Below are 14,636 nucleotides of genomic sequence, written 5' to 3' on the forward strand. Positions count from 1 at the left end.
CTCTCTGCCTTTTAGCTCCCCAGAAAGACTTTGGGAGATGCCCAGGCATTTTTCAAACCCTGGTTTTGAGACACTTGGATCTTCCCACCATTTTCTTCCCTCAACCTCCTCGTACCTTTGTCCGTCCCACGTGGGACACGGCAGGGGAAGAAGCAGCCAGCGCATCCCTGGCAAAGCCAAAGGCACCGAGGGCGCAGGAGCGGCTCAATCCCCACGGCAGCGAGGCGGGAGCGCGGACCCTCGCGGGGTCTCCCCGTGGAGTCACTTGAGGACGGAGCCGGCAGCTGCTCCCGCGCCGGCCCCGCTGCCCCTCGGCGAGCCCAGAGGCCAGCAGTTCACCATGAATTTCTAATTGTTTCCTCCAACAATGAAGCATCCTGTTGGGAGCCGGGCGGCTCAACAGAGCCGGGCGCTGCCGAGCGGGGCCTCTTCCTCCTCAGCAGGAATCCGGCAACGCGGGAGCGAGCGGCCCTGGAGCCCCCCTCCTCCAACCCATCGCCTTAACAGAGCAGCCCCCCGAGCCTCCACCTTGATTAAACCAGCGGCACTTAAAGACTCCAGCGAGAGCTCTCGAGGGGGCGGGGAGCCGCCGAGAGGTATTTGATGGATTCACTTTGGCAACCGTTGGCTACCTTGTCATGCCAATAAAATTATTGCTATTGATTGGAGGGAAAGGCAGGCGCGCGCCGCAGCGCTGAGCTCCCTCCCGGGGCCGCAGGGACTCTGCAGAAGCCCCACGGAGCCGCTCACGCAGTGGGGAGGGAAGAGGGGGGCTCCCAGGGAGGGGACAGAGCAGGAAAGGGCAGAGGGAAGAGGCAGGAGGAACAAAAGGCCCTTGTGCGAAGGGACAGCTGCCTCCCCGGCTCCCCCTCGGAGCTGCCTGCGGCACAGCGGGAGCAAAGGCCACGTGGAGGCTCCTGCCCCATGAGCCCCAGCAGGGCAAGCGGCACCCCCCGGCCCTACACACCTGGGATGGGTGCCCGGACCCAAAACAGGGGTGCCTGGACCCAGCTATTCAGCCAGTGGGACCGGAGAGGTCAGTCAGGGTGGCAAAGCGCAGCACAAACCCTGCAAACATGCCCCAAAGCTGGGCAGAGGCAGTAGGACAGCCGGGCAAAGGCTCCTTGGGCAGCCGGGCACACGGGAAAAAAACCCCAGGAGATGCCGAGGGAGCAGCCACGGGCTCAGTCCTGCCGGCTGACCAGCCCCTGGCCCAAAACCCCGCTCCGAAAGCCCCTTTGCGCGGGGCTGGCTCCCGCGGGACGGCGGAAAGCAGCGTCACGAGGGGAGCCGAGGCCGACGCACGCGCTCCGCGAGCCGCCGTTCACGTGTCTGGAGACAACGGGCCCCTTTTGAGCCCCGTAAGCCTCTAAGCGGTGGGAAGGGCCAGGCACCGGCCCCCTGCGCTCCACACGCGGCCAGGGCACGCGGCTGGGCAGGATGGCGCTGGAGGGTTTACGGTCGGGCTCTGTGACCTTAAGGGTCTTTGGCAACTGTAATGATTCTCTGATCCTAAAGCATCCCCAAGGACGGGAACGGCATCTCCACAGAGGTACCAGTGGATGTGTCGCCACCTCCGCTTCGCCTGACCCAAGGGCAAGGAAGGGAGCCATCAGCTTCACTCCGACTTCAACAAGTCACCGCTTCGCTCCCAGGCATCTAAGAACCCAGACGTGCCCACACCAGGATACAGTTTTGGGGGGATCTTGACCTCTCTGGGCACCTAATGCGATCTTACAAGGGACCTGTATGAGCGCCGAGCTCAGGCAGGCCCAATTAAGGCCATGAAGAAGGCAGGCAGCCCCACCGGGGACACGCAGCCCCGCGGATCCCCGGACGGGCCCAGAAGGGCCCAGGCTCCGTGCCCTGCGCAGCAGCCCTCGGCATTAACCCGCGGCCAGAAGGGAGGCACTGGCCAGGACACCCAGCACGTGACCAGCAAATGCCCCGTATCCCCCCAAAGCCCGAGGGGATAATTATTGACTCGCTGCACAACGAGGGGAAGGGGGGGAAAAGAAGAAAGGGGAGCTATTCATGATGGGAAAATATTTTGCTTTTAAAACACTGAGGGAAAAAATCATTTCTTGGAAGCAAACTAAGCAGTGGGGAAAGCACCAGTTTTGCCCCAGGGAGCAGGGAAAAGAGGCACCACAGTCTACCCGGGAACATGGAAACCCCTGCAAAGCCCCTAACCAGCATCTTCCTCCTCCTGAGCTGTTCCTAGGCACCCTCTCCACCCCACCCTGCGCTCCGTTCATTCCAGCCTCTTCCCGAGCTTCACAGCATGCATGTTGGAGCCGCGCTGCCCGGACAAGGGTTGCCCGTGCACCCGAGAGCCCAGCTCCAAACTTCTAAGGTGCAGATAACCCCCTGAAATGTAAGGACTTCCACAGGTTGCACTCCTGGATCCCCAGGAGCGCCCGGCACCCACTCAGCTCCCGTCCCCACCAGCTCTTCCCTCTGCAGGACAAGGCAGCGCTTTGATCCTCGCCAGGACAGCCGAGCAGCACCGTGTTTTATGTTTGCGTAGGGACAGGGATGACCCACTTAGCATGAAGAGCTTATTTGTTTTATTTTTATTACTATTAAAGTGGAGAAGCCAAAGAAATCAGACAGAGGGCCAGCTCAGCTGTGCCTTCCGTGGGAGAGCATAAACAAGCGGCAGCGAGCAGGAGCCGCAGGGGGGAACAGATTCCCGACACAGACGCTCCCTAATGCATTAGCACCCAAGGCCATCTGGTTTGAGGAGGAGGAAGGGAGCTAAAGGGATTACGGCGGCGACAGGACAGCCAGATCTAGACAGGGAAACAGCCTCCAAAAATCAGAGCTCAGCTGGCTCAGAGGGACTTTCGACCCGACACCGTCTTAGTCGGGATGCGCTGGCCACGAGGCCTCACGGCTAGGCCTGGCCCAGGGATCCTCCAGCACCTGGATTTGACTCCCTGGGTGACCAGATTTAGCACCCAGGTAAGAGTGCTAAAGGATGGCCCTGGGTTTTGCAGCAGCACAACAGAGCACCCAGGGCAACCCGCCAGCCCACTGCCAGGGGAGCACGCGCAAGGCTCCAGGGTGCCATCCCATATCTCAATGTCTTTATTAAAGCAAGTGGCACAGACCCATCTCAAGCAGATGGTGAGGGTCGAGGCCGGCTCTCATCCAGCCTCCCGAACACACTCGACACATGACACCCAACACACCAGGGGCTGAACCACGTCCATGAACCAAGCCCCTAGTCCATGAGCCTGCGCTCTCCTTTCTCCACACAAGCCTCTCCCCATCACTGAAAATCACCCCCTTTCCTTCATTGCCAAGGCTAAATCCTTGGCAATGATGCCCTGCAAGGATCCCTTCCATGCTGGGCATCATGTGAAGCAACTGTCTGTAAAATGCCAGGCACAAGCCCACAGAGACCCCTCCCAAGGCACCTCTGCACCATCAGCCCCAGAGAGGTGGCACCTCAAGTGCCACGAAGGGCTCAAATAACCACCCCAAAGCCCTGACGAACCTTCGTAATTCCCCTCAGCAGAGGCACCCACCCTGCTAGAGACACAGAAGTGTCTGGGATCAGCCCCACAATGTGGGATCCTTCCCTTCATCTGTACTGCAGGGGACCGCGGCAGCCCGAGAACCTCTGCGACACGAGGCCCAGCCGGCCGTGCTGCGGAGAGAAGCTCCTCTTGCCCTCAGAAATCACCAGGCGGCCCCCAAAATCGGGTCAGCCCACAAGGGCCACACCAGAGCGCGGCAGAGGCCCCAAGGCAGGGCCTAATTTGCACAACGAGGAGCAGATGGCAGGCTAACGAGGCCGGCCTGGGCTCCAGACTACAGCTCCGGGACGGGAGCTTCGCAATTCCTGCATGGGCTGGTCACGCTGATCAGCGCACGTTCTCCTGGACCTGTCCTCTTCCCCTGCAACATAACAGAGCAGCCATGAAGCCCAGGCCTTGGCACACGCGCATTAGGATGCGACTACAGGTGCAGGTCTGAAAGTGCCTTTCAAGCACATGGCTGAGCACTCTGATTTGCAATTATACAAGCAGCTTTTTGTTCATCAGACCTTAATGGGAAAGATAACCCAGGGGAAACTGTGACTGCCCAATAAAAAGATGACATGTCAAGCGCGGACTGGTGATTTCCAGGTATGAGGCAGCCATAAGGAATCCAGCCTTGCTTCCCGCGCACGGATTTGCCCTGGAAGTCCCCGCAGCAACGTGCTCACAGCTCATATCCTCCTGCCACTTCCCCATTGCTGCCAACCCTGGGACCACAGCGTGCAAGCACAGGTCCGGGACACCCCACCAGAGAGCTCGGGCTAGGGAACTGCTAGGAAGTGGCTCGCATCCAAAAGTGTCAGCGCGGTACAAGTCATCCCCACATTACTCACCCTCGAAGTGGCAGAAATTCCCTAGACAACAGAACCCCGTGACTGCTCGTGGAGGGCGGCCAGCACGCGGGGCGCTGCGAGCCTGGCGGCCCCGCGTAACTCCCGGGCATCCGAAGGCAACCGCGCTCCTCGTGACCGGGCGGAGAACAAGCACAGAGACAGCCGCGGCGTTCAGGGCCACGGGCCGCGCAGCACCTCGGCGTCCGAGATCGTCCCACCCAAGGCCTCCTGCCCATGTACTGTTTCCTTCTGCTGTCCATTCCCAACTCTGCACCCTAACCCTTGCACGGGCTTCCCCAGGTGCCGGGGGCTGGCAAGGACATTTTCCCCAAATTAGTCTGCCTTCCTGTGACTCCTCTAAACTCAGTTCTACCCGCAGCACCCTACAGGACAAGGCTTCTCCCGTCTCTGACGTCCCACCTCTTCAAACGGCTGTCCCCAAAGCCAGCCCCTGCAGCAGAGGAGACGGCTCCTGCACAGGACGGGACGGCAACAAGGACAACTTGGGTGACCTTCTCCCGTGCCCGACGCCAGGAAGAGGGGCCTGGGGCGCAGAGCGGCGGCGGGGAGGCCCCGGGCGGGCAGGTGCTGCCCCGCGGCCCGGCCTCGCGGCACCGGCTGCTGGCAGCGTGGCCGGGGGCCGCGGCCCGGCTCGCGCGGCTCCTCCGCGGCACAAAGGACGGCTCTGTCCGTGCGCGGCGGCCTGGACAAATGCTGGGCAGGGGAGCTGCCATCCAAGGAAAATCCAGACATCGCAGTGACTCTGCCCTGACCTACCCCGGCCCAGCTGGTGAAAGCAGTGCCCTCTTGTCACACCAGCATCCATTACAGGGCTCCTGGGGACGGGGAGAACACAGCACCCATCTGTCCCCTGCAACTGCTCCTGGACTCGCACGGAGTGAAGCATGCGCCGTTCTCGTGGAATCCGGATCCTGGAAGGGAAGCCCTGGGGCTGGGAATGTGGGATCAGCCCCAGAGCTGCCCCGGGGGCCCGCAGCAGGAGCAGGACGAGGCGGGCAGCCCGCGCAGCCCCTGCCTGCAAAGGCAGCGGCGCCCGGCGGGAGGGCAGCGAAAGGCCCCGGTGGTGCCAAGCCAAAGGCGGGCACTTGCCAAGGGCACGGCGGGAAGCGCCCACGGTTGTAAGCGAAGGGATTACCATCCCTGCCAAGGGACGCGCAGGCAGCTGGACAGCCTCCGGCCGGCCCTGCCAGCCCCATCCCTCCTGCCCACGCGTCCTTCAGGGTAATGGGAAGGGTGCCGGAGCCCTGGGGTGAGGGGCAGGGCACCGTGCGCTCCGTCCTCGGGGCTCGCGTGTGATCCCGCCGCTATCCAGAGGTGGTAACGCTCTCCAGACCGTCACCGCACCGTGCCCAACACCAGGGTCCAAACCCACTGGGAAAGGCTGCAGAAAGAGGACTCCTCACCTGCCTCCTACACATCCTGCCCGAAGCCAACCCAAGGGCCGGCTCCTCAAGAGACCGCCTGGGGATCGGTTATCACCTATTTGGGCATCTCAAATATCTCCAGCTCCACAAAAGGCCAAAAGGAACATTTCCCTACCAGCCTGGGGTGCCAAATTGGACTTGCACAGGCAGCAGTCATGGCTAAAACCTGGTTTTGCATCCTTTTTGCCCACACCTCCCATACCTTTGTCCAAGCTCTCCTTCCCACCGAACACCTCCCAGGTTCCTGGTGTCCAGCAGGGAACGCAGCAGGAGCCGCTGTCCCGGGACACACCGTGTGCTCCGCTGCCAGGTGAAGCTCACCCGGCCCCAAGGCCACCTCCACCCTGGGGCCCCTTCCCTCCCACAGCAGGGACAGCCAGAACCAGCTCTCATTGACGGACGGGGCTCCCCGGGGAGATCAGGTAGATGAGATGGCCTGCGCTCAGGGACTCGGGCAGCCCAGGTCACAGCGTCCGCAAGAGCCACCAGCCCTGGAGTGTTTCCACAGCCCCGTCGGGGAGCTCTGCTCTCCTCTCGAGGCTTTCCAAGCCAGCTCGAGCTACGTGGAAGCAGATTTGGGCTCCCAACCCACGGCAGAGCCCAGTGAAGCCCCCACAAGACACAGTGCCCAGTTCAGGTGCTCCAGACCCAGCAGAACCCGTCGACCACAGCCGTGCACGAGCAGCTACTGCCTCAGGTCCCATGTCCCCCTACCAAGGGCCACCGAGGGCCCGTGCTGCCCCAGCAGCACCCTTCTGCCAGCGACAGCAGTTTAAAGCCACCTCCACAGCACCAGGACACGCTGGTGATGGGCAGAAATCAGGAAAAAGAAAGCTAGGAAGAGATGTGCAGGAGAGGAGGGCACCGAAGTACATGGAGGCTCAATGTCCTGGTCTCAGCCTTGAGCTGGTCTTATCCCTTGTACCCAGGACAAGGGTGCAGCCCCAGAACAGGCACTCACCCTACAAGACCCCTTGGAAATGGCTCCAAAGCTGCAAAGAACAGAGAAAAAAGTGGAGGGAAAAAAAAAAAAGAGGCAAAAATGGAAGGACAGAAAAAACAAATGTTCCACACAAGAAAGAACTGCCATCATTTCTAGATAAATAAGGAACTGGAGGTGCAACAGTGTCCTCGTGGCTTTGTGAACCCTCCTCCCACACTCTGCTTCCTCCCCATCCCCATCCCTTATGTTGCTACAGGCTATTTAAAACCTCCCATTTGGAGCTCAATAGCAGGAGAGGCGGCCAGAAGCGCAGCGCCGGTCCCTGCAGATCCCCATCGATCAGCAAGGGAGGACAAGTTGCCTCCGTCAGCTCCCTTCCTTCCCCGCCGGAGCCGGCAGGAGCGGCGCCGCGGGGCAGCCCGGCGGGACCCCCGCGCTCAGCACCCACATCTCACCAACTCGGACCCTCTCGCTGCAGTTTTCCATCTACAAACTGAAGCTACGGCGCCTCTGCTCAGATGGGAACTGTTTTTCCCCCTCCAAGGTGTCTCTCAAGCTGCTGTCTTGGGGAAAGGAGGAGATAAGGGTGAGGAGTGGTTCAGTTTGGACTGAAATAGAAGCTGCATCGGGTTCTGGCTGCCAGCCCCACAGCACAGGGGCTGCTCCCTTCCCCTCCAAGCCTCACCAGGGACACTCAACACAAGCTCCTGTTCCTGGGCAGGGGAGCCGGGCAGGCAGCGGGGCCGCCCGTGGCGATGCAGAGCCCGGCACCCTGCGCCGGACGCGGCACGAATCGGGGTCCCCATCACACCCCGCGATTCAGGGTGCCCAGGATAAAGGACGGGGTGATGCTGGCATCCCTAACAAGGCAAACGGGCTGAAGGGATAAGCGTGGATCAGAGAGCTTAGGGCTTTCCCAACGTAACCACCAACACTCAAGAGCACAGGTATTTTAAAAAGCTAAGATCGCAAGGAAAAAGAAATTTAAGATGACACGAAAGAATTTTTAAATTCAGGGCATTCTGCCCCGGACAGGGTGCCAGGGGGGTCCCACAAGGCACCTTTTCCTTCAGCAGAAGGGCCCAACTCTCCAGACTAGCCCCATTGCTCCTGCCCCTTGCAGGGACTGTGCCAGGCGCGTCGCTACGCCGCTGCCTGGCTGAGGATGCAGCTAATGCAAGCTGTGTTTATACAGGGCATGTACAGCTGTAATTATAGGAACGATGTTATGATAACAGGAAATCCATGCCCTGTGGAGATACAGGGAGAGAAACACACACACGCACGGAGCTATTTGCTAATTGCCATCAACAAAAAGCCTTTTGTGCAGCGATGGGGTGAGGGAAGAGGGATCCCCCCCATGCTGTGAGCTGGCTGGGGGCCCCCCATGGATCTCCCCTGCTGAGCCAAAGGCCCAGACTAGTTGGGCTCTATCTGAGGCACAGCCTTGTCTGCCCTTGGGCTCTCCTCAACCACAGGCTGTCTCAGCAGCCATAACTTCATGCGGTGATGGGAATGCAGCAATGCTACCAATATGGGCGGAGGCTTCCCATAAATGCATCCATCCCTCCAACACCAGGGCTTTTCACAGCCAGCTCGAAGAGGGAAGGCCCAAAACTTAACTGGGTTACAAAAATCCCAGCTCTGGTAGAGTACAGTTCAGCCTGACCTCAGCCAAGGGGCAACTCTCCTCATGTGGGCACCAAACATCTAAATTTAGACCCTGCTTCCTCCATTTCAACCAGCTTGCGGACATGAGGGCAACACATGAGGAAACTCTGAGGCCAAGAAAAAAGAAGAGAAACTCAGCACTGCTCATTTCAAAGAAGCCAGCACTGTCACTTGGCTAGATGTTTCCATCAACACCAACAGCAAGAAGTCATGAGCACCCATCTCTGTTGGCCCTCCCCAGGTCAATGGGCCTGGACAGACACAGCCCGTGCTGTGACACTTGAAGTGCAAACCCAACGCTCTGAGAGACAACGGGATAGACACTGATCCAGCACTAGCCTGGTCTCAATTCCCTACATTATAATATAACCCTTTCACAAGATGGGTTTGGAAAATTTGGTTGGCAGGGAGGAGCAACGGGAGATTGACCCTGGCAGCACCTTCCCTCGCTACCCACAACACACGCTATGAAGGAGGCAAAGTCCCATCTGTGCCCACGAGGGATCTGCCAACGTCAGGTCCCTCTGCTACCACAGCAGCATCCCGCCGTCGGCACCGCCGCGGGGCTCCTACCTTCTTGATCTTGCCGCTCCGCGTGCCGGCGAAGACGACGGTCTGTCCTCTGTAATCGTAGGCAGCCACCGAGGTCATGCCGTCCTCCTTGTCCACGAAGAGCGGCGTCCCCTCGATGGTGACCGTCCCGCCCAGCGGCTGGTTAAAATCCTGGCCGCAGAAATTGTCGTCGATCTGCAGCGGCTGTGGAAGAGAAAAGGGGAGAGTTGAGCGTTTTGCCAAGGCGCGGACACAGTGCAGAGAGCACGGCGGCACCGCGGGGGCGAGCGGGATGCTCGTTTGGTTCGATGCTGAAGGGAGGAAGCGACGGGGGCCCCCGTGGGCAGCCTGCGCTTTGGGGCAGCCCCCGGGAGCTCTCCGGCACCGTGCGGGGCACCAGCCAACACGCACAGCCAGGAGCTTCCCTTCCCGCAGGGAGATGGAGCAGGGGCCACGGAGGCGTCGCAACCAGCAGCCTGGCACAAGGAAAAGGCAGCTGCTTATTAGCTGCTGCAAAGGAGCTGCCATCTCTGGAAGGCAGAGACTGGGATGGTGGAGGCAGTAAGCGAGGCTCTGCGGAGAGGCCGTCTCATCCCCCAGGCTTGGCCTGTTCCTTTTGGATACGGCTGCAGGAAAAGCTACAAAAAGCAGAGGGGAGGCCAGGTAAAAGCAGCTGGATCTCCCCACGGTGGTCAGCTCTCTCCCACCACCCCAGCGGCTGCTCTCCACACGTGGGGCTCCACCAAGGCCCCACGTCCCAGAGCACCCCCAGCTCCTCAGGGGAGGTTGTGACAGCCCTCCCAGTGCCACGCAGGCCAGCCAGGACTGGCATCCTTGCTGCTTCCAGAGGCACGGTTCTTGCATGCAAGGTGCTATCAGGATACTAAGGAAAGCAGAGGGTGTTTGTGAAGATGATCTGAAGGTCTCTGGAGCAGCAGGAACACAGGGCAGGCAAGGGGATGGAGGCAACGGCCTCCAGGCCGATCGGGGCACTAGCAGAGCTGGGGGAAGCCCTTGCTGAGCACCCTCCATGCTGCGGGCTCTACCCGCAGCGAGGTGGGCACCCAGCCAGGGGCAGCCGGGGAGCCCCGGGCACATCCCGGCGGGAGCCGCGCTCGGAGCCGCCTCCCGCCCGGCGGCTGCTGCGGAGCCGAGCGCAGGGCCCCGCGCGGGGCTGCCTTTATGGAACGGGCCAAGGCTGCAGGGCTGAAAAAGCCTAAGCTCAGATCTCTGCTGAGCCTAATTACACAGCCCAGCACGGCTGTCCAGCCGGCCCCGGGTGACGATTTAACATCTCACTCTGGCAGCAAGGCAGCTTCGGAAGCAACCCCGCTCCAGCGGGAGCCCATTGCGCCCTTGGCCTCTCAGCCGAGATGGGGCAGACTGGGGAGGAGAGGCAGCCCGGCAGCTCTCCCCACACGTGAAGCTACTCGTGGGGCCCCATCGCCCGCCCTCCAGGCAAGGCAGGGGCCTGCGCCAGGTTTTGCCCATGGCGAAAGGGGCAGCGACTCCCCAGCTCCCAGCGATGCACATCCAGCTGCAGCTCTTTGCAAAGCAGCATTTGCAGGGTGCAAATCTCCTCCCTCAGCTGCGAGGCACCAGGAAAACCCCCTCTCCTCAGTCCAAACGCAGAGCTGTGCCTGCTCCCCATGCACAGCCCAGGACGCGGGAGGACCTGCAGCCTCCCTGCTCCATCCCAGGCGGCACCCGTTGCAGCCCGTGTCCAAGGGCAGCATTCCTGCACTCTCGGAACCGCGCTGGGCCGGTGCCCGCGGGCATCGGCGTCGCCCTCGCACCCCAGCCTGGCGCTGGCTTCAAAGCGAGCGGCCCCAGGGCGGCAGGAGCTCCGTGCCCAGCCCTGCCCCAGGGACGAGGCCCTTCCCGTGGAGGCCGTGCCAAGGCAAACGGAGCCGGGTTCCTCAAAGAGGCTCCCACGGCACGGCAAAGCCTCCAGCAAACACGCTACCCGCCAGTCCAGCTCCCACAGGAACGTCTGCGGAAGTCCCCACGTCTCCAAGGTTGCCCCTTTCCTGCTGCATCCCGAAGAGGACACTGATTCCGGACAGGTTGGCCGGGCTGCAGGCCCCGTGCCAGCCTCCGCTCCCAGCCCTGTTGGTTAAACACCCTCCTGCCTTTGCGCATCCAGGGGAGGCCTTTCCCAAAGGCTCTGGAACGGCAGCCAAGAGCCGCTGCGGCTCAGGCAGCGCCGGGCGCTGCTGAGGAAGGGCCGCTCCATCCCCGCCGGGAGCCTGGCATTCAACAGCAGCGCTCCTGGCTGCAGAGGGTGCCCGAGGTGGGAACTGCAGCGCGGATTGCAGCAGGAATTGCAGCAGGGATTGCAGTGGGAATTGCAGCGGGAATTGCATTCCAGAGTCGGAAGAGCGAAGGAGGGAGCCCACAGGCTGCCGCTGCAGCGGGCAGGGAGGCCGGAGGGATGGGACGAGGGCAGCCAAGAGCTCTCGTGGCTCCCGACTTAGCTCCGCAGCTCTCTCCCCAGGCACCGCCATCCAAAGGCAAACATCCTCGCTCGCTGACCTGCTCACAAGTCACTTTTGGACATAATTAGCCCACAGTTAGGTGTGGGCTGAGATGGGAGGGCTGAGGCTTGCAGCACCAGAGAACAGGCACGGGGCACCACCGGAGTCAACAACACCCACGACGTGCAGCCCGGAGCCCGCTCTGCAACGCAAGGGCTCCAGGAGAGGCGGCCTGCCGGGGCCACGGGATCTGCCGCTTCCAGACTTTCCTCACGAAATCCCATGTTCAAAGGGGCGCGGTTTTTGGCAAGTGCCTGCCTCCAAACGCATGCCAGTCCCCAAGGGGGTTTGCATCCACACAGCGTGTGCACGTAACACACGGGAAAACAGCAAACTCCCGAGCTCCACATCCACGCATGCACTGCACGGCTCCGAGTGCAGAAAGCAGCAGCCCGGGACATCACCCTCCGGCACAGGCACCAAATTCTGGAGGCAGTAGGTTAAAAAAAAGGCTAAAAAGCCACCTGATCACACACACACACAAAAAAAAAAAAATTAAAAAAAAAAAAAAAAAAAAGTCTTTTCTTGTGTCCAAGCCTCCAAGCTCGACACGTCTCCGTCGGACTCCACTTGCTGCAGCTACAGGCTGGGCTTTGGCTGCTCCCACCTTCTCGTCGCGCGGTCGGAGCCACCCCAAGGCCGGCAGCCTCCTCGCAGCGGGAGCGAGCGGCGCAGCGTCCTCTTTGCAGCACGGAACTCTGCTCTGCTCGCTCAGTTGTTCTGACTTCCCTTGCCGGGGGGATGCCCAATGCAGAACAAGGCCAAGCAGCAAGTCCCTTCCTTGCCTGACCTTTTTGCCCTCCTTGCCTGAACCGGGCAGCCCTTGGGTCAGGTCAGACACGCAAGACGCATCATCACCAACACCAAGCAGGGGCAGCACGCACATCTCCAGCTGAAGGCATCTCCAGCAGTTGCAGGAAGAACAGGGAAGGGATTTTCCAGTCCTTTCCAATTTACATGGAAGGCTGAGGTTGCAAATGGCCCCTCCAGCACAACCACCAGCAGGACTGCAGAGGAGCAGCCTCTGCATTGGGAAACTTCGGGGCAGCAGATCCAATAAAACTCATCTTTCCAGCAACGAATTGAGTTCACCTTAGTTAATTGTAAGGACTCCCTTCTGCCTCCTCCGAACTCACCGCTCTCAGGGTGGCCAAGCACTCAGAGACTGATCCCCACGCGGAGCCACGCGGCTGCCCCCGGCCCAGGCACCGCGAGGGCTCTGCCCGGCGAGCGGCCGCCCCAACTCACAAAGCCAGAACGAAGCAACACGCCTCCGATGACACTGCCCTAGCCCTGTTCCCGGCATCCCTCCGGTTTTTTGCTTGGAAAGGTTTTAGAAGGAAAACGCTCCGGTCACAGCTCCAAGCAAACAGCTCCGTGGCTCCGGTGCCCTCTCTGCCCTACATCTCACCGTCCTCGGAGGGATGCCCGGGACCAGGGCAGCAGCAGAGCCACCCGGGCAAACCCGAACCCCCGTGGGGCCAGGACGGGGCCGCTGGCGGTGCCTGAGGCCCAGGAGCCCGTGGCAGCCAACGCAGCGTCTGTTCTCCCAGCGCTCCAATTTGCGGCTTCCCCGACCTCACCAGCTGCTGAATATGCAGGAGGGATAAATGTTTGTGGTGTTTCCTCCTCTCTGCTTTGTCTCAACAAACTCTCTGGGAAACGACAAATACAGCTGCACCGCGGGGCCGCGAGGAGCAGCCCGCCCGCCGCCGAGATGCCGACACTACCTCGATAAATAATTACGCCGACAATTAGCTCATTAACAGAGAGCTGCCTTGTTAGGGAAGCGCAGGCAGCGGCGCTCGGTACCAAACCCGCCGCAGACCCGGTCGCCGCTTTGCAAACGAGCCCGTGGCAGGGACACGTGGAGGGACACGCACAGAGTTGTCCCTTTCGGTGTCACCTGGCACTGCAGGTGAGGCCAAGCGAGGACACAGCGGGATTTGCAATCCCATTGAGCCTCCCCTTGGAAAGAGGGCCAGAAAACCCCAGTATCTCCCTGGGATCGGGGAGGAGGAGCGCGGGACGCAGGAGCGGTGCCGGCGCGGCTGCCGCCCTGACATGCCGTGTCTCATTGCCTCCCTTCAAGCCCACTTACAGAGGCAATGAGGGAGCCGACAGGAGAGGAGAGATCCCTGCCATTTAGCGTTATTAATTGGTCAGTAATTTGCCAGTTAATACTATTACATATAGCCCCTCATCTCACGCCTGCCATTCACCACCTGCCTTCCCGCTGTCTCTCCAGGGAAGCCTCCACCTCCCTGACAGCAAAAGCGGTGCCGAGAGCCGGGAATTCTGCCCCGGGGAAGGGAATCTCCAGGCCTGAATCTGCGCTCGCTCCAGCCCTCTGACCGGCACCAGCAAACCAAATAGCCCCAAAATCCCCAATCCCACTCCTGTGGCGAAGTTTCCAATTGCTATGGAAAAAGTCACTCCAGCCCCGACCCACCAGCCCGCTGCACTTCCCTAGTGCCAGTGGATCAGACCCCTGCTTCTCCATCTCCAAAATAAGGACATGATAAGGAGACCTGAGCAAGGCCAAGCAGTTCCTCGGCCCCTACAGAAGGCAGACAAAACAAAGACCTGGGCTGCACAAGCCCAAGCACCTTTACAGTGAATCTCCAAGGACAGCAAAACCCCCCCGTGGCTTCAGGAACAGTTTAGGAAGTGCAGCTGGGGCGCAGGGAATGGACTGGATGGTCCCATAGGATCCCTTTGCTGCCCTTCTGTGCAAGTGACCCACCTTGGTGACCCACCTTGTCTGATCTGGGCACAGGTCAGAGCAGACCTGCATAAGGTCTCTCAGCACGTGGGGATTAACCAACCATCTCCTCCAGCTCTCCCTGCTAGTGCAGGGCAACACGTGGGTCGGCTCTGCCCTATTTTGGGGTGTTTTCAGCCAAGGCAGCAAGTGAACCCCCTCTTGACCCTTTACAGTAGGTGCCGTTTCCTTCTCCCCAGCCCAGGAGAGACAGCAAAAGCTCTTGGGCACCAGGCTGAGATGCCAGCAGCCTGCTCTGCAGGCACCTCCTTCCAGAGCACGCCTGCCTTCGCTCCAGCTGAAGGATTGCTGCTTCCCAGAAGGGGAGAGAGGGAAACGA

At 60.7% G+C, this 14,636-nt stretch overlaps 1 protein-coding gene across 2 annotated transcripts in view; it reads right to left on the reverse strand.

The window, feature by feature from the left end:
• PLXNA1 (plexin A1) overlaps positions 1–14,636 on the reverse strand; it is a 125,071-nt gene that overhangs the window by 92,486 nt on the left and 17,949 nt on the right. For both annotated transcript variants that reach the window (XM_026052545.1, XM_026052546.1), the window contains exon 3: positions 9,017–9,199. In XM_026052545.1, the coding sequence (XP_025908330.1) occupies positions 9,017–9,199 (183 nt within the window). The remainder of the gene's footprint in view (positions 1–9,016; positions 9,200–14,636) is intronic.

The sequence above is a fragment of the Nothoprocta perdicaria genome, unplaced genomic scaffold (assembly GCF_003342845.1).
Source record: "Nothoprocta perdicaria isolate Ctin4 unplaced genomic scaffold, notPer1 scaffold_9, whole genome shotgun sequence".
Taxonomy (NCBI): domain Eukaryota; kingdom Metazoa; phylum Chordata; class Aves; order Tinamiformes; family Tinamidae; genus Nothoprocta; species Nothoprocta perdicaria.